The sequence below is a fragment of the Erinaceus europaeus genome, chromosome 3, assembly GCF_950295315.1.
Source record: "Erinaceus europaeus chromosome 3, mEriEur2.1, whole genome shotgun sequence".
Taxonomy (NCBI): domain Eukaryota; kingdom Metazoa; phylum Chordata; class Mammalia; order Eulipotyphla; family Erinaceidae; genus Erinaceus; species Erinaceus europaeus.
Window position 1 is genome coordinate 166,435,473 of NC_080164.1, and position 26,743 is coordinate 166,462,215.

A 26,743-nucleotide genomic window follows, 5' to 3' on the forward strand; every position below is an offset into this window, starting at 1 on the left:
ATGATTGGGCCCTCCTCAATCGCTATCGAACAGGCCATGGCCAGTGCGCTGCTATGTTCCATCGCTGGGGAGCCAGAGACGACCCGAACTGCCCCTGCGGCTCCAGACAGACTATGACCCACATAGTCAATGACTGCCACCTCTCCAGATTCAAAGGAGGTCTCGAAACTTTACATCAGGCTCAACCTGATGCTGTTGACTGGCTATGGAAGAAGGGCAAACGCTAGAAGAAGACTGTGTTACATGTTATGGTGGGGATCCAGCTAGGGACCTCATGTCTGTGAGTCCAAATTTGCCACTGTGCCACTATCCTAGGTCACACGGTTTTTTTCTCTGACTTTCTCCCTTATTTTCTTTCTCCTCTCTCTCTCTCTCTCTTTTTTTTTTACCCCTCCCCCCTTTTTTCCCTGAGCATTGCTCAACTCTAGTTTATGGTAGTGCAGGAGAACTGAACCTGGGACTTCGGAGCCTCAGGCATCAGAGTTTCTTTGCATAACCATTAAACTATCTATCCCCACTCCTCTTTCTTTCTCCCCTTCCTTCCTTTTTTTTTTTTTTTTCACTTTTCTAGCATAAGTGTGTACAAATTCTCTGCCCCCAGGTTGACTTTTTTGCTTGGAGAGAGAGAGAGAGAACCCAAGACCACTGGAGTCATGATACCCCCATATGGTACTGAGATTCAGAAGTAGGTGGGACATAGTTCTACCAGGTGTGTTATTTCTCAAGTCCCTGAACTTCAATTTTCTGATCTGTAAAGTGGGACTGATCAAAGTTAGGAAGGCAGATGATTTCTCTCTCTCTTTCTTTCTTCCTTCCTTCCTTCCTTCCTTCCTTTCTTCCTTTATTTCTTTCTTCCTTCCTTCCTTCCTCTATTTCTTTTCTTTCTTTCTCTTTCTTTCTTTTTTGCTTCCCCCCCCTTTTGTTGCCCTTGTTGTTTTTATTGTTGTTGTAGGTATTATTGTTGTTACTGATGTCGTTGTTGTTGAACAGGACAGAGAGAAATGGAGAGAGGAGGGGAAGACAGAGAGGAGGAAAGATAGACACCCGCAGACCTGCTTCACTGCTTGTGAAGCGACTTCCTTGCAGGTGGGGAGCTGGGTCCTTGTGCTTTGCGTCATGTGCGCTTAACCCGCTGCGCTACCGCCCGACCCCTAGAGAGTAAATTTCTTACACTCACCAGCCTGTATTGGACATAGCTATCAGGGTTTTCTATTGAGTCTGTCACTTTCTGTTCACAACAACCCATCCGCTAGGGTCCCATTCCTCCTAGGAGGGTGGCTTTTTGCAAAAGATCTCTACCGTTAAATTATTGTGTATCGCCTGCTTTGCTTCTCCCAGAAAGGCTATATTGATATGATTGCTTTGGCAGCTTGGATAGGAGCTGCCAGAATTGCTAGAAAGAGAGTTCTCCGGTAGAGAGGACAGGGATTATTCCCCACACCAGTAAATAAATATTACCCTGAGTTCATTCTCTTACATAGTTCCCCTTTTCCATAATTTCTTCCCTCCCTCTGCCTCTCAATGTGCCAAATCTGCAAGTGGTTCAAGTTTTCTTTCTTTTTTTCCTATTCCCTTTCTTTTTTTTTTTTCACATGTTCATGGCAGCTGCAAGGTGGTGGACTGTGCAGGCTGCTGCAGCTGTTTGCACGTATGGAAACACTGTGGGGCTTTGGTGGCCGGGGGTGGTGTGGATAGATCTCACAAGCTCCCACCTGGCAGGGCATTTAGCTCCATCTATGCTGCTGGAATATTTCCAGGATGATATCATGCATGCCTGAGGGTGGGAGGGGCTTCAGGCTGTGGGTTTCCTGGAGTGGGATGGGGGGGGCGATTTGCTCACCCCGCCTCACACCAGTCAAGCAGGCAGCTTTGAGCTTTCCCACTTGCCAGATACAGAGGTTCTAAAGGCAGAGGATTATCAGTGGGAGCCCAAGGAGGTGGGCGGGACTTAACTTGCTCCCTTCTGGGGTGCAGGACACCCAGATTCTCTGATAAACTCCCGGGGCAGGTGGCTGTTCACTCTCTCTGATGTCACCCAAGGCTGGAAAGCGGATCGTGACCCCCAGAAACTTGTTCAACTGTTTCCTCATCTGTAAAGTTGGGAATCTCCTGACTCTGCCAAGTGGACATTTCTTAGTGTGATTTGATGTATATTCATTTATTTGCTGTCACTAAGACTTCTGGAACTATGGATAGAATTCTGTCCTGTTTTATTTATTACTGTGAAATTGTTATTACATACATGTTGACAGGTCAATGTTTTGTCCTGAATGGTTAGTTTTGAAGACTTAGTAGCAACAATATTTATTTTTATTATTTCTGCTACCTGGGTAATTGCTGGGGCTTGGTGCCTGCATAATGATTTCATTCTCCTAGTGAATTTTTTTTTAAATAGAAAGTGAGAGAGAAAGAGAGATAAAGAGGAGGGGAGATACCTGCAGCACTGTTCCACTGTTCGCACTCTTCGCACTGTTGCGAAGCTTGGGGGCTACCCATGTCTTCTCACATGGTAACATGCTCCACCAAGTGAGCTACCACCAACCCCAATATTTTATCATTTTATTTTTTAATTTCTTTATTGGGGAATTGATAGTTTATAATCAACTGTAAAATACAGTTGTTTGTACATGTGTAGCATTTCTCAGTTTTCCACATTTCCATCAACCCCCACTAGGTCCTCCTCTGCCATCATGTTCCAGGATCTGAACCCTCCCCTCCACCCCAGAGTCTTATTTTGGTGCAATAAACGAACTCATAATATTTTATTTTATTTTATTTATTACCTCCAGGGCTATCACTGGGGTGCCTGCCCTATGAATCCACTGCTCCTGGAGGCCATTTTTTTCCATTTTGTTGTCCTTATTGCTATTGTTGTTGTTCTTATTGATGTTGTTGTGGGATAGAACAGAGAGAAATCAAGTGAGGAGGGGAAGACAGAGGGGGAAGAGAAAGGTAGACACCTGCAGACCTGCTTCACATTTGTGAAGCGACCCTCCTGCAGGTGGGAAGCTAGAGACTGGAGCCAAGATGCTAAAGCTGGGCCTTGCACTTTGCGCCGTGTGTGCTTAACCCACTGCAATACTATCTGGCCCCTCCAATATTTTGTTTTAAGAGTTATTTTACATACACTATTTCATGGCATCTTAACTAAACCAGAGAGGGAAATTCTACTCATTTTTATTTGTGAAGAGATACAGGTTGAATGCCCCTAACCAAAAAACAACAACAACAACAAAAAAAAACCAAAAAAACCTCTACCAAGTTATCCCATTCATAGTTAGTAGTAAAATCAGCACCCAATTCTAGGCCTTGACCCAAAGTCCAGTGTTCATATGTTCATTTAACTAATAAGTGAATGAGATTTCATATGAATTGAAATCATCACCCAGTGCCCTAGCTCTCCATTTGGCTTTCTTCCATGCCTGGTACCCCCTAGGTGCTCTGCATACCATGCCTTGAGTCCTTCAAACAACTGTGCAAGAGAAGAATCATCGCACTTAAAAGATGGAAAAAAAATCAAAGTTCCCTGCTAAGTAGTTGACTGAATGTTAATGTGCACTGCAGGCAAAATTCAAACCCAAGGCTGCTCTTTGAGAAAGTACTCATCTCACATCACTTCCTCATCTAAAATAGGACCCCAAATTGTGTAATCTTCAGGATTTCAATTTTTCTATTTAAAAATGCCTTATTTATTCATTTTTATGAGAGAGAGAGAGAGAGAGAGAGAGAGAGAGAGAGAGAGAGAGGGAGAAAATATGCCAGAGCACTGCTCAGGTCTGGTATATGGTGGTGCTAGGTCTTAAATCTGTGACCTACAGGGTCTCAAGCATGAAAGTCTGGTGCAAGGTTCCAGATGTCATCAGGATGCCGGCCAGGCTTCCCTGGACTGAAGACCCCACCAATATGTCCTGGAGCTCTGCTTCCCCAGAGACCCACCCTACTAGGGAAAGAGAGAGACAGACTGGGAGTATGGACTGACCAGTCAATGTCCATGTTCAGCGGGGAAGCAATTACAGAAGCCAGACCTTCCACCTTCTGCAACCCACAAGGACCCTGAGTCCATGCTCCCAGAGAGATAGAGAATGGGAAAGCTATCAGGGGAGGGGGTGGGATATGGAGATTGGGTGGTGGGAATTGTGTGGAGTTTTACCCCTCCTGCCGTATGGTTTTGTTAATTTATCCTTTCTTAAATAAAATTAAAAAAAATTAAAATTAAAAATTTTTTTTTAAATTTCAAAAATAGGAAAAAAAAAAAGAAAGAAAGTCTAGTATATTGCCATTTTGCTATCTCCTCAGCCCCCAGAATTTTTTTTTTTTGACACATGAACTACTAGTAGAATTGGGGCAGGAGATAGCTCACCCAGGAGAGTGAACATTTTACCAGGATCCAGGTTTAAGACTCACCCCACCACCCACCACATGGATGCACTATGCACAGGGAAGCTATCCCTCTCTGTCTCTCACCCTCTGTGTGGAAAAACAAAAAGAAAAAGAAAGCTTTACCTGAAGAGGGAATTGCATAGGGGTAAAGCCCCCGTGAAACCTTGGTGGCAGAGAGAAAGAGGGGAGGGAGAGAGAGGGAGAGAGAGAGATTACCGGTTGGTTTGATCCAATTTGACCAAAGTCAATCTCACTTAGCTGTTCATAGGCTTTCCTATCTTACATCATTCTTGACTTTTCTAGATTTTATTTTCCACCCTTTCAAATAATGTTTTTTTTTTATTTTTTTCCTGGCCACTCTTAAAATGTCTCCGCCTCAATCTTAAGAGACCGGAATTTAAAATGAATGTGCCGCTTTTCATCGGAACTCAAAATGATGGCCAGATTTGGAGCACAGGATTCTAATTTCTACCTTCCTTCCAAATTTCAGATCGTATGTCCCAGGATTATTTTACCTTTTGTCATAATCCACTTTTCTATCCATTTTTTATCTAGCTAGCACTTTTTCCCTCTGCATAACTCATTTCCTGGTGTAAATACTCAACTTCAAGGGGGGCAGGTAGTAGTACACTGGGGTAAACACACATAGTGAAAAGCACAAGGATTTGGTGAGCCCCTACTCCCCACCTGCAGTGGGGTTGCTTCACAAGTGGTGAAGTAGGTCTGCGAGTGTCTGTCTTTCTCTCTCCCTCTCTGTCTTCCCCTCCCCTCTCAATTTCTCTCTGTTCTATCCAATAAAATGTGAAAAAAAGAAAGACTGCCAGGAGCAGTGGATTCCTAGAGCTGGTACCAAGCCCCAGTGATCACTCTGGAGGCAAGGGGGGTGGGGGGAGATGGGGAGAGGAAAAGGGAGAAGGAGAGGGAGAGGGAGAGGGACTGAAAACTCAACTTCATCTATGAAACAAAGTTAATGATTCCTGTCTTGTCTGTATTTTATAGTTTAGGTGACATGTATTGTTTGTTTAATTATTTCTTTGACACTGGTTTTATCTCTGGGACTCAGTTCCTGCTCCACCATTCCTGATGATTTTTTTTTTAATGGAGGATGAGAGATAGAGGGAGAGTGAGAGACAGAAAGAGAAAGAGAAGCACCAGAGCACTGCCACATCACTTGTAAAGCTTCTTCCTCTGTAGGGTCTCCTATGTGGTAGCCAGGGGATTCAAACCCAGGTCTTAACATTTGGCAACATGTCCATTCTACCAGGTGAACCACCTTTCCCCCACCCCACGCCCACCTGCAGTGACGTTAAATCAAATAATGTATTTGGAAAGCACTAGGAAAAACATCCAGAACCCTGAACTCAGAGAATTGCAGTAGTTTCCGTTTACAAGCCTTAAGTTGAAATAGGAAGCTAAGGATTCAGGACTGGCCAGTCTAGCTAGATTTGGAATTTCTGCATTTTAAGAACGTATTTATCCTATACCATAACTCACTAAACAACTGGACTAGCTACTAAGCCATTTATGAGAAGGAATGTGTGCAATGTTTAGAACGATGTCTTCTTCACACCACAGACTGGCATGGGTAAGGGTTGCCTGAATACAACCCTGGGGTCTCCTGCACTTTGTACACCTACTTGCTTTCTAGAACCCTGCTGATCTTTCGCCAAATCCCACACTGTCTCACATGGCTATGCACCCCTGGCTGCAGCCCCCAAGTTCTCTAGCATAAGGACACACGTGGCTAAGCATTCACTCTTCCCACGCAGTACACAGTGATAATGAACATCTGGCAGCCATAGGCTGAGAAACCACTCAGGGATAAACAGACATTTTAAAATGCATTTGATTTTTTTTTTTAAAATGGACTTATGCCTAATGGTCACAACTGCCTCCAGCTGTTTGGGGAAGTATGTAGCCAGAGTCTGAGGCATGATGCCACCGGGTGTGTTTATGACACTCAACCAGAGTTTGCCCAAAGAACGCAGGAAAAAGGAAAGGCACATTTGCAGATAATGCTGGTGGTGTATGTGAATTTCTAACCTTTCTGTCATGAACTCCCATCCCTTGTTCCTAATTATGGCTAGAGAGCAGAGCTGGGAAATCATTTCTGTAATTCCCCAGGTACTTGATAATACATATGACAGGCACTTCACGACTGTGCCCTTAACGCATCTATGAGTGAGTCAACAAGTTCTCTTGGTTCCCAATTTGATGACAATTTGGAGGCTAGGAGGAGAACTCACATTGGCCCAAGAGAAAGCAGCTTGTTTCTATTTTATCTGTTTACAGAGTATACATGGTTTCATTACTCTAGGCCACTTTTTTTTTTCTTTCAAATAGAGAAACGGAGCTCACAGTAACAGTAGACATTCTTCACGTGCCATAGTACCTTCCATAGAGTCCCAGGCAACAAGCCTGAGCCGTGCACATGGAAGGACAGGCCTCTCACCCTATGAGCTATCTTTCCCAACCCCCAGCCAACTGCTAAATAAACATCTAACTTGACTAGGACCAGCTCCCAGCAGATGCATTTCCCGAGAAGCTTATTAGAAAGGAAATATCTACACGGTCAAGTATCTAGAGGAGATGGACATATACGATTCCAGAAAACTCCTTGTCCTTCTCTGTAGGGGCAAGTAAAAGAAAGCAAGTCATTCTTCAGTCACCCAGACCAGGGGAGAAGCAGTGTGACTATCCTCAAGGGATGCAGAACATCTTGTTAGTGGAGCAGTGAAGCCTGGCTTAGACACTGACATCTAAGGCTTCAGCAGAGAAGAAGCAATGAGACCAGGCAGTCTGGAGTAGAGACTGAGATGGCTCACACACACACTGCATCTTAAAGAAGTATGACACAACGTGATCATCACTTGTGAATTCAGTCAAGCATGTCCCACGTTTTTGTGGGTCTAGAAACTCGTCTAGGGCTTCACTCACCTCCACAGTCCTGGGTAGAGCAGCCCAATCATCTTGTGGAGAAAGTCTGACTCTGGCTCTGCCTGCAGGCTGGAGCTCATGAGAAGCTGGAGCCAGGTGGGGGAGCCTCCTGCACCCCGAGTCCAGTGGCCACTTCACCTTGCATGCAAGGAAGTAGAAGTGTCCCAACAAAGAGGAAGAGATACTCTTGAAGAGAGGGAGGGGGAAATGCAGACACAAGCTTTTTTTTTTTTTTTTTGGTGGGGGGTGATGGAGGAGGGTTTGAAAATGTTTTGATTGTAGAGGATAAGTGTACAAAAGACAAGCAAAGGGTGGGGTATAGCATAATGGTTATGCAAAGAGACTTTTATGCCTGAGGCTCTCAAGTCCCAGGTTCAATCCCCCACACTGCCATAAGCCAGAGCATTTCTTCTCCCTGTGTCTCACCTGAAACCAGAGGCCTGGTTTTCCAAGTAGCACAGCCTGGAAAGCCCTTCACCATGGGCTGAAATGCAGGTGGTTAAGGTTAATCTGATTTCCCTTCATGTGTCACAGCTGCCTTGATGCTCCTGCCTATTGCATCGGGACCGACTCTTTGGCTCTCCTCAACCCTAAGTGGGGCCATTTGTTTGTTTACCTATTTATTCTTAGGAGAGAGGAAGACCAAACAAAGCACCCCTTTGGCCATTTATGATTATTCCTTTGCTTGTGCTGCTGTCTTTCTTCCTCTTTTCTTTCTTTTTGTAGAGATGAGAGATGGAGAGAGAGAGAGAGAGAGAGAGAGAGAGGAGAAACACCTGCAGCTTTATTCCACTGCTCACGAAACTTCCTCCCTGCTGCCTAAAGGTGGGGAACCGGGGCTTAAACCCAGATCCCTGCACATAATAACACATGCACTCCATCAGGTGTGACACCACCCAGCCCCTGGAATTATTTCTAATGGTAGTTAATAAGGAACGTGATACCATCCACCTCCAAGCCCACCTCAGTCTCCACTTGCACAGAAGATCAGTCTACTCAGGCAGGTGGTGGTGCCTGGCATTGAGTCTGGGTCATCTCACATGCAAGTCCTGTATGCTACTGCTGCGGTGTCTCCCTGGCTTTCCACCATGTTGTCAAATAAGGAGTGGGTGTATCAGGAGTTTGAACAACAAAGTCTGGATTGCAGTAAACTGTTGTGATCTTGGGCATCCTCCTCTGCCTCTCCAGACCTCTGTCTTCCTGTGTCAAGTAAAACCAGCACCCCCTCACAGGGTTGTTTGGGTCCTGTAGCTGAAGGTGCCCAGCATGGAAGTGTCCCCTCTCCCCTTCCTGTTCCTCTCTTCCTTTCCATAGAGCTTCAGCCAGTTTCACAATCCTAAGAAACAAGTTCACCCCAAGGTCTCCTTTAAACCCTCCCTTCTCAAGTAAAAGTAAAGGTCAACACAGTGAAATGAATGCTTTTCCTTGTGTTACCAGAATTTCAGTGTGTTAAATTTAGAGTTAGGGGTGAGGGGTGGTAAGTCCTTTTAAATGTCACCAGGAGCCCTTTTGGCCTGTGGGATATTCAGGAGGAGAAGTGACTTTTAGTTCCTCATCTTTCAAGGATCTGAATGACTTTAGGCAAATAGCAAAGAATCAGATCTGCTTGTGGCTTTTCCTGGTAAAGCCAGAGATGACACGTGGCCTTTGGGTTTCAGTTCAGGAGGGATAATGTGAAGTCTACTGACTTGGCTGAACTCCTGGTTGACAGGTCTGCAAATTAAGGGCCCAACTCTGGTAGATCGGCAGGCCGATTCTCATACAGGCTGGCTGTCCCATGAGGCACAGACTGATGCCTTCTCTGATTTTTGTTTTACTTTGTTCCCCCCCCACCACCACACTTCAATAGGACTGGTGCTTGGTACACAAAGAATATTCAAATGTAGTTACTGACTGGCCTCTCTCACTGGAAAATCAATCTTTTCAAAGAGGACTTTATTCATTAGAAAGGTTTGGGGTGTCAGTAATAAAATCTCAGCTAAGTGGAATAGAGAGATGGAGTTTAACTGAGTGATTGCAGGGAAGTGCATCAAATCTGTGGAATTAACTGCTGAAGAACCAAGTCGTGACATGGGCAGATATCAGGAAACCCTGGAGCAAAGGTGGAAGGTAGGCCAGTCATCTAAAACTCTGCTATGATGTGAGAGGGGAGATGGTAGGTCTAACTTCAGATGGAGTTGACCAAGCTACCATGGCCAAGGTGGTGGGCTGCTGGGAGCCCTTATCTGTGTCTTAGGAACTAGCATCTTAACAGGGGAGATCGGCTGTGAATCCAATAGTCCTTCACAGAACTTCCTGTGTTTGTACTGTCACCAGAACCCAGTGCCTGAACCACTCTGCCATTACTGGAGGCCATTTTTTTCTTTTTTTCTTCCTTCCTTCCTTCCTTCCTTCCTCCCTTCCTTCCTTCCTTCTTTCTTTCTTCCTTTCTTTTTTTGTTGTCTCCAGGGTTATTGCTGGGGCTCGGTACCTGCACTATGAATCCACTACTCCTGGAGACTATTTTCCCCATTTTGTTGCCCTTGTTGTTTATTTATTTATTTTTTTTAGTAGGGTGGGAGAGACAGAGAAACAGAGAGAAAGGTAGCAAGAAGGAGAGACACTGGCAGCACTGCTCCACTAATCACCATACTTGCCCCCTGCAGGAGGTGGCTGAGCATTTGAACCCAGTTTTGCTTATGGTGATATGTGCACTCTATCGAGTGAGTCACCACTTGGCCCAAATAGAACTGGGTGTTAAAGACTTTGTGCAAACTAGATTTTATGTGTAGCCAGCCATCCTCTTAGTGGTTTTAAACAAACTCCCAACAATGACAGCAGTCATTCTTGAGTACTTAGGAGGTACTAAGTATGCTGGAACAATACCTTCAGGTCTGGCACTGCTCTGAGAAGCAGGAAATGTGAGCTCTGTGTTCCATTTCCTGCCTTCATTACAGAACTCGCTCATTTTAGAGGCAGGACTTCAACCCGAGTCTGCCTGACTCTTTGGATTCTGTCTCTTTCCCTCTTGGCCTCTCAGTGATACTGTCTCTGGGAGAGATCCGAGTGACACAGATAGGCTGACAGAGGAATGCACACCATGCTTCCTCTTCAACTCAGCCACTTCGGTGAACAAAGAGAATTTTTCCATGCACCAGTGAGCAAATGAAAGTTCTTGCCTCTGTATCTACGTTCCCTGGAGAAACCTAAAGGTCTCCTTACTCTGACCTTCAACCTTCCACCATGGTAGGAAGTTCATTTTTGACAGCCTTCCCCTTCACCAACCCTCTGAAGAGAAAGGTGAAGCATTCCATGACCCAGAGGACATGGGCCTGAGGCATTACCATGGGTTGCCTATCCTGACCACTTACTGTGATGGGTTTGAGGATTGAGAGATGCAGTAAATGTTTTGAGAACACCTTAAAAGGTTTAGAAGTTGTAGAAATTATCTTGAATGGTCACAATATATGATTTTGGCACTGATGAGATAGCTTAATGGGACGGGGCCTGTTTTGCCATGCAGATGAGCCAGGTTCAAGCCCCTGGCATATCACATGGTAGTACTGTGGCACTGGGGGATATTTGGTGCTGTAGGTTCTTTCTCTTGAAAAAAAGCCCAGAATGATGAAACTCCTGCAAAAACAAAACAAAATGTTGTTTAATGATTGAAGCAAATACATGTATGAAGATAACAGGTTGAAATATATTTATTTCTTGTTTCCAAAAGACGGCAACAATTATTTTATTTTAGCGCCACCTTGCTATGACACTGTGAATCCACTGCTTTCAGCAGCTTCCCCCCCCCTTTTCTTTCTTCCTTTCTTTTTTTTTCTCTATTTTATTTGATAGGACAGAGAGAAATTTAAAGGAAAATGGTGTGAAAAAGAGAGAGAGAAAAAAGGACACACACACTGACCTGCTTCACAGACTGTGAAGCTTCCCCACTGCAGGTGGGGACTGCGTGCTTGAACCCGAATCCTTTTGTGTGTGATAATGAAAAACTCTATCCTTCTTGAAGGAATTGTGGTAAGTGAGATAAGTCAGAAACAGAGGATGAAGATGGGATGATCTCACTCATAGGCAGAAGTTGAAAAACAAGATCTCAGGAGAAATCATGAAGGAGAACTTGGACTGGAGTTTGTGTATTGCACCAAAGTAAAAGACTCTGAGGTGGGGAGGAGAGTCCAGGTGCTGGAACATGATGGCAGAGGAGGAGCCTAGTGGGGGTTGTTATGTGTAAATATTATACATTTACAAACTATTGCTTTTTATTGTCTACTGCAAACCATTGATGAAAATTTTGTAACTCTAGCCTCTTATATATAAATATATTTTTTTTAGTTATTTATTTTGGACAGAGACAGAGAAAAATGGAGAGGGAAGGGGGAGATAGACAGACACTTGCAACACTACTTCACCACACCTGAAGCTTCCACCCACCCCCCAAACACACACACACAAGTGGGACGCGAGGGCTTGAACTTGTGGCCTTACATACCGTAATATATGCGCTCAGACAGGTGTGCCACCACTTGGCCCTAAAATCCATCCTTCTTTTGTTCTCAAACTTTGTGGCCCTGAGAAGTAAACAAGGATACAGTGTGGAGAGTGGTTACGGGATGGAGGTACGTAGAGCAAGTCAGGTCTGAGCCCTGGATCTGTTCCTATTGAATTGGGCGAGCTAAGTCTGAACTGCAACCTGGAGCTAAGTACTATGTGTATAAATTGTGAAGATAAGTTAAGCTGCTACATGGAAACACTTAGTAGCCACTTATTAAATAGTAGAGAAGAGAGAATGTTAAGGCAAAGAACGAATTAACTAACAAAACTGTAAGAAGAAGAGAAACCCTAGATAACAGATCTTGAGAAAGGGCACTGTCCTGCTCAGTCCTAAGGCTAACCTTTACTCATACACAGCTATGCAGGAAAAGATAACAGTAACTAAGGCGACCAGACCTTGAGCAATGGGTACAAGTCCCACCCCCTTAACCTTGCAGCCTCTGCTTCTGTGAGAATGTTTTCTTTAAAAGCACAAGCTCTTTCTGTGGCCCATTAACATTAATAAAGTTCTTCCTTGTTAACTCCATCAGCTGACTCTGAGTCTCGAACCTGCAACACTTGACCATGAGCAATGGGGTCTGGGGCAGGTTTGGTAGCCAGGAAAGGCTAGATGGTGCTGCTGTAACAACAATCTGAAGACACCAGCCAAGGAGAATAGAAGAGAAGAGAAGAGAAGAGAAGAGAAGAGAAGAGAAGAGAAGAGAAGAGAAGAGAAGAGAAGAGAAGAGAAGAGAAGAGAAGAGAAAAAAGAAAAGAAAAAGGAAACAGAGAGCTCTCAGAAGGCTAGAAATGGACCTACCCTGTGACCCTGCAATTCCCCTCCTGGGGATATATCCTAAGGAACCCAACACACTCATCCAAAAAGATCTGTGTACACATATGTTCTTAGCAGCACGATTTGTAATAGCCAAAACATGGAAGCAACCCAGGTGTCCAACAACAGATGAGTGGCTGAGCAAGTTGTGGTATATATACACAATGGAATACTACTCAGCTGTAAAAAATGGTGACTTCACCGTTTTCAGCCGATCTTGGATGGACCTTGAAAATTTCATGTTGAGTGAAATAAGTCAGAAACAGAAGGATGAATATGGGATGATCTCACTGTCAGGCAGAAGTTGAAAAATAAGATCAGAAAAGAAAACACAAGTAGAACCTGGACTGGAATTGGCGTATTGCACCAAAGTAAGAGACTCTGGGGCGGGTGGGTGGGGAGAATACAGGTCCAAGAAGGATGACAGAGGACCTAGTGGGGGTTGTATTGTTATATGGAAAACTGGGACATGTTATGCATGTACTAACTATTGTATTTACTGTCGAATGTAAAACATTAATTCCCCAATAAAGAAATTAAAAAAGAAAAGAAGAGAAAAGAAAAGAAGAGAAGAAAAGAGAAAAGAAAAGAAGAGGAGGGGCTGGGTGGTGGCGCACCAGGTTGAGCGCACACGTTACAGTGCGCAAGGACGCAGGTTCGAGCCCCCAGTCCCCACCTGCAGGGGGAAAGCTTCACAAGTGGTGAAGCAGGGCTGCAGGTGTCTCTGTATCTTTCACCCTCTCTATCCCTCCCTTCCCTCTCGATTTCTGACTGTCTCTATCCAATAAATAAAGATAATAAAAAAAAAAGAAAAGAAAAAAGAGTTGCTAACACTCCTGGACTACTTGACTGAAGTCTGACTTCTCTGCCCTTCTCTGGGGCCCAGGGCATGTTCTATTTGGTTCATTGCCAATCTATGTAGTGGTCAGAAAAGGGGAGATGACAAGCCATAATCTGGAAAACACATGTCACCTCTGTCACTTTTCACTGTCAATACAAGTCCGACAGCCACTCCTGAGTTCACCAGTGCTGAGAGGAGAAATCTCCTACTGAAATGGTAATGGAGGAGAGAAAAGATGAAGACATTTCATACCATCAGCTAATTATCCCAAGTTCTCCTCTAGATAAAATGTCCAGAGCTCAGTAGGCACTTGAGCAAGTTTCTTGTCAAGAACTCTTAGGGACAACCTCTGCTCTGTTTGGGCCAGAGTGCTGTCAGATCCAACAAGTTCAATTGGGCCTCATTTAGCTCCACATCTGGAGAGACTCAACTGGACCACATATTTGTTCCTAACTCACTGAATTGCTCACAGTTGAACTGGCCGCCGTGCTACCGTTTCCAGACAAGAGAAGAGGAAAAAGTTAACTTGCAAAGAAAAAGAGATGTTTCCTCTTGGCCTGGCTGAGTGCTCTTTTGGAGATGGGCCATGATATCCTCAGAACATGGAGGATACCTCAAGTAGAGAGCAAAATCAAATTCCAGGGTATCCAGGTTATCAGCAGGGTGGGGTAGAAGGAAGGGTCCATGTGTGTCAGAAGCTGGAGGATGACAGTGGACTGAATGCAGGCGAGCTTCTTTCCTGCTCTGTGCTTCCGTTTCTCCATCTGTAACAGGGGTGGCAAAGAGGTCAGTGATAATCTCCCTTTGAATGGGAATGAGAGTAAAATGAAGAAATGGTTTTGCACAGGAGAACAACTCTCCCACTGTGGCTTGACAACATGGTGAAGTTTAGCCAAAGTGTGACAGAATCTGAAGTCCATCTGATTGATGTCAACTGTCAGCTGGTAATTGATAGGCAAGCGGCCATCAAATGCCAAAAGCACAAAGCAAACTCCCAGTTCTTAAAGCTTTTCAAAGGCTTGCAGCAAAAGGAATTATGTAGGTGTTCAGTTTGCCAGCAACCGCTTTATGCTCTAATTCAGTATTAGTCACGGTCTGCTATGCTTTTTTCTCTAGAAAATTAGATGAAGCATGCAGGCAACAAAGACACAGCATGGCCTCCTGAAATAAAGCGAGACAGACAGATTCTTATAGCAGGATTGAGAGATCAAAGGCCAGGTGGGCTGCTTGCTGTGTCGCTCAGGGTCCTTTAGTATCATTTCCTTATTTCACTCCATTTGTCTTGCTCAACTTCCACTCTCTCCATCATCAAAAAGTATTTTTAGTCCCTTTCAGTACGGGAACTCTTTGGTGTTGTCCTCAGGGCTGGTCAGCTGGGAGAACATGAGTTTCCTTTTGTTAGAACATCTGTAAGTGAGGGCTAGCTAGCACATGTTTTTGTCTCCATGGCTGTGCTCACTCTTATCCCAAAATGCCTTCACACTTGATCAGTGGAGGGACCAGAGTAAAACTCCTCCACTGGTGTGATCACATCTCAGTTCTGCTCAAGCATGTGATGTGGCTTTCTAGAACTTTCCCTTCACACGCTGAAACATAGGAGTTCCCCTCCTCTCTGCTCCTACAGTCACCCATCTTTTCCTGTTAATTGACATTACAGATAGTTCAGATTGCAGCGTTCACTCTTTGCCAACTGGGCTTCCAAGTGCATTAAGTGTCTCAGCTCACAGGACTGGCACAGCAGCCCAGTGCGAGAGGTGCTTTATGAGATGACATTTGCAGATAAGTACATCGAGACCCAGAAACATTAACTAACTTCCTTCCCCTAAGGTTGCACAGCTTGGGCTGGTCTGTGGATTCAAAGAGTTTTTGCCCAGCACCAAGTACACATAGCAAGCATTCTGTAAGGGCTTGGTGAGTGAGTAGAGTGGCTTGGTGTGTGAGTAGAGTGAATCTAGAGCCAGAATTCAAGAGACAGAGCATGTTGGCCACATCTGTGTGTGTGTGTGTGTGTGTGTGTGTGAGAGAGAGAGAGAGAGAGAGAGAGAGAGAGAGAGTCAAAGCTGGCCAAATCACTTTCCCACTCTGGGACCCAGGGTCGTCATCAGCAGAATGTGTCTGATGATGGACTAGACTATCCTCAGGCTCAAATGATGCTGTTCGTGTGGCACTTGAAGTGAGGTTATAGGGTGCAGGGCTCAGGGGCAGGAGGGTGCCCCCATTGACATCTAACGTTTAGGGAGAGTTGAGGAGCTGCAATCCTGATTGTTCTCCGGAATTTCTTTTCCCTAATAAGTGCAGACACCCAGCTGATTGAAAATGAAAATAAGACCCATTGCTGGAACACATGATTTCCTAGACACTCGTAGTCCGAGGTGATGATCACATGGAAGGTGTGCTTTCAGGTGAGAGACACACAGATAGAGGAGATAGTAGGCAGAGCTCTGGAATGCCAAATGCACTCTGTCTGAGGAGCCAGGAGACAGAAATTCTGCCTCTGGGTGTCTTGCAGCAGCACTGGAAATACCTGGGGTTGGCAGACATGGCAGGAAAGTGGGGAGGAAGTGAACAGGGGAGAGCCAGTCACCTGAGTGAGATGTGAGGTGCCAGTCAACCATCCCCCACATGTGACACTGGTCATTGCTGTTCCCACCATATCAGGTGATACCGAGTCCTCCTGGCCCACCCACCCACCATCATCTTCCCTAACAAGCTGTGTCCCCACCCCTTTTGGCAGGTGACCCCCCAAACTCAGAGAGGTTAAGTAACTTGCCCTTCTTCCCCTTCTCCCCAACCCCTGCCCCCAGCCTCTCAGGACTTCTGTGAAGTTGGGAGCCATTTGAACTTAAAGTTCTGTGTCTTTCATCAGGGATCTTTCTCAGTGCTCCACACTCACATGATGGGAACCTTCCTCCTGCCTGATGCTGGAAAAACCACTTCTCACTTCCTCTACGAAGTCACCCCTTTTTGAATCACTATGGGTGGGGGCCCGTAAGGGGAGGGTATCTCTTCTCCGCCATGTTTCCACAGGCCCTGCAAACCTGAAATACTGCAGCAGCCTGGGACCCAGGATTCTGTTCACATCCTATTGTGAGGTCTTTGTATTTTCTGACTATCTGGTATTTAAAAATAAATCTTTCTCATATTTGAGAAAAACCCAGCTTAGGGAGTTTCATTCTCTGAAGTTAGAGATTAAATAAGTAATTCAAATCCCTAGCTCCCTTTGCAAGAAGCATGTAAGCTGATGACCTAGGATTTGTCAGTCTTTGTGTATGAAGACCTTGATTCAGCAGGGAGCAGCTTGAAAATGGAAAACCTGTATAATAGTTCTCTCTCTCCCTCTCCCTCCCCTTCTCCCTCTCCCTCCCCCTCTCTCTTTCTCTTTCCCTCTCCCTCCCTCTCTCTCCCTCTCCCTCATCCCTCTCTATCTCCCTCTCCCTCCCCCTCTCCCTCTTTCCCTCTCCCTCACCCCTCTCTCTCCCTTTCCCTCATCTCTCCCTCTCCCTCCCCCTCTCCCTCTCTCTTTCCTTTTCCCTCTCCCTCACCCCTCTCTCTCCCTTTCCCTCATCTCTCTCTCTCTCTTTCTCTCCCTCTCCCTCCCCTTCTCCCTCTCCCTCCCCCTCTCTCTTTCTCTTTCCTTCTCCCTCCCTCTCTCTCCCTCTCCCTCATCCCTCTCTATCTCCCTCTCCCTCCCCCTCTCCCTCTCTCTTTCCCTCTCCCTCACCCCTCTCTCTCCCTTTCCCTCATATCTCTCTCCCTCTCCCTCCCCTTCTCCCTCTCCCTCCCCCTCTCTCTTTCTCTTTCCCTTTCCCTCCCTCTCTCTCTCTCCCTCATCCCTCTCTCTCTCCCTCATCCCTCTCAGTCTCCCTCTCCCTCTCCCTCTCCCTCTCCCTCTCCCTCTTCCTCTCCCTTTCCCTCTCCCTCTCCCTCTCCCTCTCCCTCTCCTTCTCCCTTGGAAACAGCAAAAGCAACCAATATTAAGGGATGGCAAGGGTTCCAGAGCTGAGCTCCCCACACAGGAAGGAGTACTGCCAACAGGAAGCAACAGGAGGGTTTCCTTCCTTGTGGCTTCAAGAGTGCCCCCCCACTCTTGATTCTGAATGTTGTTTTTCAGTTATTTCTAGAACTGTGCAAACTAACCAGCTAAAGTATCTTTCTGCTGTACCAGTCAGAGGCAGTGTCATTATATAACCGAGAGTGCTGAGTGAGATACCCTGTTGCAATCTGTCCACATGCAGGGAAGGTCACACACTGATCTGATCCTGCCCCTTTGATTATAGCTCAGCTCCAGGGAGAGGCTCACAGAGCCCTCTGGGGCCAGCATTCCCCCACTGCTCCCAGCCAATCTGGCTTTACTCTCTGCCCTGATGGGACCTTACCACATGATTTATGTATTTATTTTGAATAGAGACAGAGAGAAATTGATAGAATAGAGAAGAGGAGAAGGAGAGACTCTTACAGCACCGCCTCACCATTCATGAAGTTTCATCCTGTAGGTGGGGACCGGGGCCCTGAACCCAGGTCCTTGTACACTATCCTGTGTGCATTCAACCAGGTGCACCACCACCTGGCTCCTTCACCTCATCTTTTCACTGCTAGTCATGAGTCCACCACAGGGCCTTCGCATTTGGATAGCCTTTGTGCCAGGGTGGGCTTCCTTTGGATCTTCACATGAGTGACTTGTAGTTAGTCACTTGGAATTCAGAATGTTCAGTTCAACTGCCTCAGCAGAGAGCTCTTTCCTAACCATGCATGGCCACCATCCGATGTATCACAGGAGTGCAATTTTCAGCAAAACATTACTCACTATTGGATATTTTTTAAATTTGTGAGTTTGTTTATTCCTCATCCTCCTGTATTCCTCAAAGAAGATAAACTCCACATATTTGCATTTTTTTCCCTCCTGGTTAATTTCTTTATTTCTTTTTCTTTCTTTTTTTCTTTTATTTTTTTTTTTTCTGCCTCCAGGTTATCACTGGAACTCAGTGCCTGCACAGTGAAGCCTCCAATCCTGGAAGCCATTTTTTCCTTTTCTAAAAATTTGATAGGACAGAGAAAAATTGAGAGGGAAGGGGCAGATAGAGAGGGAGGGGGCTGGGGAAACTGGGAGGTGGAGTACTGGGCTAAATGCACATAACACTAAGCGCAAGGACCCAAGCAAGGATCTGGGTTTGAGCTCTTGGCTCCCCACCTGAAGGGGAAGCAAGTCTACAAGTGTCTATTGTTCTTTCTCCCTCTCTATCTCCCCATCATCTTTCAATTTATCTGTTCTATCATATAAGATGAAGAAAAAGGAGAGAGAGAGAGAGAGAGAGAGAGAGAGAGAGAGGCCTGTAGTACTACTTCATCACTCATCCTACCCTATAGGTGGGAACCAGGGATTTGAACCCCCATCCTTGAGCATGGCATCAACCAGCACTCAAGCCCCATTTTCATTCATCCTTTTTGGTGTCTTTTATCACACAAATGTATATAAGTTTGATGAAGTCTGAGCAACTGAGTCATTCCATTATGAAGCAGAAGTGCGGCATCATAACAGTAAGATATTTTCCAGACACAAGGTCTTGAAAATTGTTTTTAGCTCTTACATCTGAGTCTGTGATCCATTCTAGACTAATTTTTGTACATAGTTAATCTGTTATGTGTAACTATTCAATCGTCCCTGCACCAATTGTTACAAAAGCAACTTATAACTGAAACCTCAATTTTGGTCTCTGTAATGATTTGCTTTTTGCACCATGCATTTCTAATCCCTACAGAATTTATTTTGGCTCATGAAATGAGTTTAGGGTTCAAGTGGAGTTTTCCCCTTTGAAATGTCTAACAAATATCCTGGTATTGTTGATAAAATAATTGTTTCCTTCTCCATTGTCTTGTGATTCTTATCAAGTGATTAGAAGGCATCTTTATGAAAACCTATCACATTTCTCTTATCAATTACTTTAGAAGCCCACAGACCTATATTCTATTCTTAAGAAAATGACAAAGTATTCCCCCTGCCTCAAAAAAAAAATATCTTATATTGGCAAATAGGAAGATGACATGTTAGAATAATAACTATGGGGCAGATATTTGCACTGGACCCAGAAAGGAGCACATAAACGTGTGGACCAGTAACTGAACTGAAAAAATTCTCAAGGGAGTTTCATGTTTACTTTGGGTGGGCTTGTGAACACTGAATCATAAAGTCTTTCAGCTCGTGCTTAGATTGGCTCTACCTAATTGTCTGACCCTATCTTTATCTTCTGGTCATGACTGTGTATGTATTTTTTCTTCAAATACTAAATAGCTGTGAAATTCTGTGGGAAAGACTCTGCCCACTCCTCTGGACTGTGGAAGTCCCACACTTTTCTCAATGAAGATGCCTAAAACAAAAGTAAGATTTCCAGAAGACTTGAGGCTGAGAGGAGCTGACAGATGATCCAATTAACTTTAAAAGAAATTTTTTATTATCTTTATTTATTATTGAGTAGAGACAGCCAGAAATTGAGAGGAAGAGGGAGACAGAGAGAGAGAGAGAGAGAGAGAGACTTGCACTTCATCATTCGTGAAGTTTCTCCCCTATAGGTGGGGGCTGGGGGCTTGAACCCAGGTCCTTGCATTGTAACATGTGCACTCAACCAGGTGCACCACCACCACCTGGCCTCCAGTTAACCTTCAATTGGTTTAGCAGATGAGGGAGGGCAAGAAGATGAAATGCAGCTTGGGACAATACATGCTACTGCATTTTGTCTCAAAAGAAATTTACCAAGGTGAGGAAGATGAATCTGAAACTGTATTTGCCCACTGTGGTGGTATTAAGACTGTCCTGTCTGTGAAAAGCAGTGACATGCTTTAGAATAAAAGCACAAAAGGCCCTTAAGAAATCAACAGAAAGTGGACACCCCAACAGCAACAACAAAGTTACAGAAAAATTTGTGTTTAGGGCCAGGTGATGGTGCATCTGGTTGAGCGCACATATTATAGTGTGCAAGGACCCAGGTTCAAAGCCCCAGTCCCCACCTGCAGGAGGAAGCTTCACAAGTAGTGAAGCAGTGCTGCAGGTGTCTCTCTTTCTCTCCCCCTATCTCCCCTTTCCTCTCAATTTCTGACTGTCTCTATCCAATAAAAATAATATTTTTTTTAAATAATAAAAAATAAAATATATTGGTTTTGATGCCCAAATTCCTCTAGTCCTTAGGAACTGGAGGCTCGATTGTTCAATCTCAGCATGAATTTCTCTTTATTTTTGGATTTCATCAGTGGCCATCCCTTTTCTAGAAGTTTGGGGCCATATCTCCTTTGGAAAGTAGAGGGAGTGGTAAAAAGCAAATAAAGTAACATCTTTTTTTCTTCTCCTTTCTCTAAGAAAATGAAATCAAATAAGCCATGGGCAATTTTAAATCTTGAATTATATTTTGCTACTTGTTGATACCTATCATGGAAGTGAATTTATCAAAAATCCTCACTGCATGAGAATAATACAGAAACCTAGTGTAGCATTTGCTTTTTAGTCACAACAGCCAAAATTTGGAATCAGCCTAAATCCCACCAACAGATAAACTGGTAAACATATGAAAAAATACTCCAAGTCATTGTCAGAGAAATGCAAATAAAGACAACAGTGAGACTCTCACTTCACTCCTGTGAGAATGTCATACGTCAGAAAAGATTGCAACAACAAATGCTGGAGAGGTTATGAGGACAAAGGAACCCTCCTACACTGCTCGTAGGAATGTCAATTTGTCCAACCCCTGTGGAGAGCAGTCTGGAGAACTCTCATAAGGCTAAAAGTGGACCTACCCTATGACCCTGCAATTCCTCTCCTGGGGATATAACCTAAGGAACCCAACAAACTTATCCAAAAGGATTTGTGTATACCTATGTTCATAGCAGCACAATTTTTTTAAAGTTTTTATTTATAGAAAGGAAACACTGACAAAAAAACAGGACAAGAGGGGTACAGCTCCACACAGTTCCCACCACCAGATCTCTATATTCCATCCGCTCCCCGGATAGCTTTCCTAGTCTTTATCTATCTGGGAGTATGGACTAAGGGACATACGGGATGCAGAAGATGGAAGGTCTGGCTTCTGTAACTGCTTCCCTGCTGAACATGGGTGTTGAGAGGTCGATCCATACTCCCAGTCTGTCTCTCTCTTTCCCTAGTGAGGCAGGTCTCTGGGGAAGGGGGGCTCCAGGACACATTGGTGGGGTCATCTGTCCAGGAAAGTTCAGTTGGCATCATGGTAGCATCTGGAACCCGGTGGCCTAGTAATGAGGCTAAAGGGTTAACATTTCCACACCTGACCTCTGAACACAGTCTGAAGTGAAGCATGCCGAGGTGGTACTCATTGCGTTGATTAGGTTGGGATCGGCAGATGCAATATCATTTGGTATGAATTGAGAGAAGCATGCAGGAAAGTGAGCCCCACCCTAGAGGTTCCAGGACTGGAGGAAATATAGGCTCTATAGAGGAAGTGGGAGGTTCCTGCTGTCAGAGTATAAGAAGGCAATAGATAGTTATAAGTATAATCAAATTATTTGGCAATTGGGTTAACTTTGAAATATCCCTTTGTTAGGATTTGATGTATCATACACAAGATCACCATAACTTATGTCCTTTGATATTATTTGTATATAGCTGTGTCATATAGAGTAATGCCACTGTTTGCTTCTGTTCTCCCTGGTCTAAGCTTTTCGGAGAGTCAACATTTCCAAGACTCAGTCTATGGTCTGAGCAGCCCAATTTGTAATAGCTAAAACCTGGAAACAACCCAGGTGTCCAACAACAGATGAGTGGCTGAGCAAGTTGTGGTATATAGACACAATGAAATACTATTTAGCTATTTAAAATGGTAATTTCATCATTTTTAGCCCATTTTGGATGGAGCTTGAAGAAATCATGTTAAGTGAAATAAGTGATAAACAGAAGGATGAATATGGGATGATCTCATTCACAGACAGAAGTTAAAAAACAAGATCCGAAGAGAAAACACAAGCAGAACCTGGACTGGAGCTGGTGTATTGTACCAAAGTAAAAGACTCTGGGGTGGAGGTGGGGGAGAGTACAGGTCCTGGAAAAGGATGACAGAGGACCTAGTGGGGGTTGTATTGTAATGTAGAAAACTGAGAAATGCTACACATGTACAAATTATTGTATTTACTGGTGACTGTAAAACATTAATCCCCTATAAAGGAAAAAGTAAAAATTAAAAAAAAGAAGTTATGGGGTGGATGAGTAATGGAGTACCACTCAGAAAAAATGACATTCTCTTGTTCTAGACAGGAAGGATGGAACCAGAGTTGATCATGCTAAGGGACATAATTAAAGAAGTGAAAGATAGCTACTGGATGTTTTCACTCATATGCGGAATATATGTAACTAAAACAAATGAACTTTTGAAGAGAATAAAAGGGCCTCAAGTCACTCTTGAGTTCTATGAAAATTATGGTGGTTGGGAGTTGAGCGGTGGCGCAGCGGGTTAAGCACACGTGGCACGAAGCGCAAGGACTGGTGTAAGGATCCTGGTTCAAGCCCCCGGCTCCCCACCTGCAGGTGTCTCTCTTTCTCTCCCCCTCTCTGTCTTCCCCTCCTCTCCATTTCTCTCTGTCCTATCCAACAACAATGACATCATCAGCAACAACAATAACTACAACAATAAGAAAAACAAGGGCAACAAAAAAAGGGAAAATAAAAATTAAAAAAATATTTAAAAAAAGAAGAAGAAAATTATGTTGGTCAGCAGAGGAGGGGGGATGGGGAGAGAGTAGGTGGTTGGCACAGGTGGTGGTGGCTGTGGTAATTTACATAAACACATATGCAAATATACGTGTGAAACCATTGTTCTGAAATCCTGTAACACTACAAGCTGATGTTAAATCAATAAAAGATAAAATAATGCATACTGTTTCTCAATATTTATTTATTCCCTTTTGTTGCCCTTATTTTTTTTATTGTTGTAGTTATTATTGTTGTTGTTATTGATGTCATCATTGTTGGATATGACAGAGAGAAATGGAGAGAGATGGGGTAGAGAAAGATAGACACCTCCAGACCTGCTTCACTGTGAAGTGACTCCCCTGCAGGTGGGGAGCCTGGGGCTTGAACCGGGATCCTTACTCCAGTCCTTGCACTTTGCACCACCTGCGCTTGCATACTAATATTTTATAGTTATTTGAGAATTGTTTGTTTATTGGAGAAAGATGGAAGAGAGAGAGAGAGAGAGAATCAGACCATCACTCTGGAACATGCAATGCCAGGGATTGTCAGGACCTCATGTTTGAAATTCCAATGCTTTATCCACTGTGCCACCTCTGGAGTAGTGTTTTATGACCATTTAAAATTTAATGTATCATAAAAATTTATCCTTCCATTAATTTTTTCCCACAGTAGTGACTCTTGAATCTTTTGAACAATGAATGATTTTGTGGATGTGAAATGCACATGGTTATCTCTAGCTGTGTGAAAACTGCCTTCAATTTAGCCACTCACAGAAATTAAAACCATGGGCTCATTCAGGATTCTGCGATTTCTACAGCCTCTGCTCCACGGTGTATTGGATGCGCTGGCTGGGCTGGGATTCTGGGAGCCACTTCTAAGGTGGCTTATGGGGTCTGTGTCATCACAGACCACTTCTAAGGTGGCTTAGGACTCTGAAAGTCATCTTTGGGAAGGACTTTGCCTTTTACCCATTATGAGGTGAGAAGCCACTGCAGGGATTTGAGCACGAGCGTAACATGATGTGAGTATGCATACAAAAGATTCCCCGGATGCCATGTTGAGAATAAGCCCTGGGCAGTGAGCTATCAAAGGAAGAATGCAAAGATGAGCTAAGAAGTGATTGACAGGGCTCAGATGGTGGCATACTAGGTTGAGTGCACATGTTGCCATGTGCAAGGACATGGGTTCAATGCCCTGGCCCCCACCAGCAGGAGGGAAGCTTCATGAGCAGTGAAGCAGAACTGTAGGTATCTCTCTTTCTCTCTCATTCTCTATCTCCACCTCCCCTCTCAATTTCTCTCTATCCTATTAAATAAATAATAATTAAAAAAAACATAAAAAGAAATTGCTGCTGTGAGTGGTGGATTTCTCATATAGATATCAACTCCGAGTGATAACCCTGGTGGTCATAAAAGTAAATTGAAGAAAATAAAAAGTTATTAGCAGCACCCAGAGAGAGATTATATGACTTGGACCACTGAGGCAACAGGTGACAGGACACAATGTGATTGTGTTGAGGTAGATACCCATCTCTGCTTCCTCCTACTGAACTGTTGGCATCATTACAATGTCTGACATCAAGTTCAATATAAGGTTGACCAGTCATTAGCTAGACAAATTTTTTTTTTTCTGGAACACTTGATTCTTCCTCCTGGAGTTTCACAGTGAGTGTAGAAAACTCATTGGACATTCTAGAAGTTTCTGCTGCTTTGGTCTGAGCAGTTGGCTTGACTCAGGTGATAGTCGAGCATTTTCCAGAGTGGCCCCTGGTCCTGTCCTGTAACAGGGGCACAAATGACCACTTGGCAAGGTAGATCCCCTCATGATACCGCCAGCTCTCCCCCAGCTAGGACTTGACCACCCCAAGTAAAGGAACCATATCTGAACTCCTCTGTTGGGTTTGGGCTCACTTACTTCCCCCTCACTGCTACCCAGCTCAACACACACAGGCCTCGCTTAACTGCTGCTGGCAGAGACAATGAGTGAACATCCTAAGGGAAGGGCCCATCCTTGGAGGCCCACGAATGCTGGCATATCCTGCTGGGCTACACTGGGCTTCTCTCTCCCCACTTTGGGGAGCCCCAGCATCCTGCAGCTGTTCTGTCAGCTGCCACATGAGCAGAACCAAAGAGATGACTTGATGACCATTTGCATCTGTACTTCTCAAAAAGCAAACAGAACAGATGCCCTTGACAACAGGGCTCTCTGGCTCAGGAAAGGGAAATATACCCCATGTCCCAAAGGGGAAGTTTGTGTCTGGAAAGCTGACAGGGCCGCTTAGTGACAGCTGGGAACATCAGCAAACATGACATTAAGCTCTGATGAAGTGCAAAAGCTCGAAGTTTCAGCTGCAAGTCCACTGTGATGCTTGCATGCAAATTCTGGAGCAGCCTTATTTGGGCCTTGTTTGGAAGGGCTTTCACTGCCTCCCTCAGGAGCTGGGGCCAGGGAGGTAGCAAGGGATGCAGTGGTTTCTTAAAAGGGATTCCTTGGCCATGGCTCCCTCCTGCCCTCAGGCTTGTTACCCAGTGGGCCTTCCTGCGTCTCTATACTTAGGCTATTTCCTCTTCCTTCAGGAGGGCCAGTCCTCCCTGAACGCCCTTCTAGTCTCTGGTCTGCCCTCACTTCTGCTCTCCTGAAGACTTGACCAAATATCTCTGTATTTTTGGGCTCCAGAGATAGCATAGAAGTAAAAAAATGGACTTGCATCTGGGAGGGCCCGATAGAGTCCCAGCACTGATTTTGCCAGAGTCCACTTGCTATGAAAGAAAGGCATCTTCAAAAGCAGGTTTAATTATTTTATATTCACTTGTGTTTTTCTTTTTTTTTTATAATTTATTTCTTTATTGGGGAATTAATGTTTTACATTCAACAGTAAATACAATAGTTTGTACATGCATAACATTCCCCAGATTCCCATTTAACAGTACAACCCCCACTATGTCATTCATCATCTTTCACGGACCTGTATTCTCCCCACCCCAGAGTCTTTTACTTTGGTGCAATACGCCAATTCCATTTCAGGTTCTATTTGTGTCACTTGTGTTTTTCTAAAGCAATTTTTATTATCTGTTATTTACAATAGTGGTTTGCAAAATTCTAGGGGTTCAGGAGTATAGTTTCACAGTCATACATATGCACTGTACCCACCACCAAAGTGTCTGTCCCTACCCCTCTGATAACCTCCGCATTCTCACAAAGTCTAAGAGATAGTCTGCTCATGTTAATTTCTACAAGTTGTTTTAGTTAGCTATCATCTTCACAGAAGCAAAATTATCTGGTAGTTCTTTCATCTTTTTTTATTATTTCACTAAACACAATCACCTTCATTTCTATCTGTTCTGTCTTAAACAATACGATATCATGTGTTTTGTTTTTTATTGTCAGTGTAGTATTCTAGTGAATAGATGTCCTATAACTTCATTACCCAGGCATCTGAAAACAAATTTTTATACTGTTAAATATATTTCCCCAGCCACTCAATTATAGTGACAATTAAAAATGAAACCAGTACATATCCTTGGTTTAAATT

The 26,743-nt window shown here is 44.2% G+C and overlaps 1 protein-coding gene across 2 annotated transcripts in view; it reads right to left on the reverse strand.

The window, feature by feature from the left end:
- The window catches only part of RBPJ (recombination signal binding protein for immunoglobulin kappa J region), a 239,025-nt gene extending 231,562 nt beyond the window's left edge, over nt 1-7,463 (reverse strand). Inside the window, exon 1 of one of the 2 annotated variants that reach the window (XM_060188250.1) lies at nt 7,318-7,463. Coding sequence is in view for 1 of the 2 variants with exons in the window: in XM_060188248.1 (XP_060044231.1) it covers nt 7,318-7,397 (80 nt within the window). In the remaining variant the exon portion in view is untranslated. The remainder of the gene's footprint in view (nt 1-7,317) is intronic. The other variant, XM_060188248.1, reaches the window with a different exon arrangement.
- Between the last annotated feature and the right edge of the window lie 19,280 nt (nt 7,464-26,743).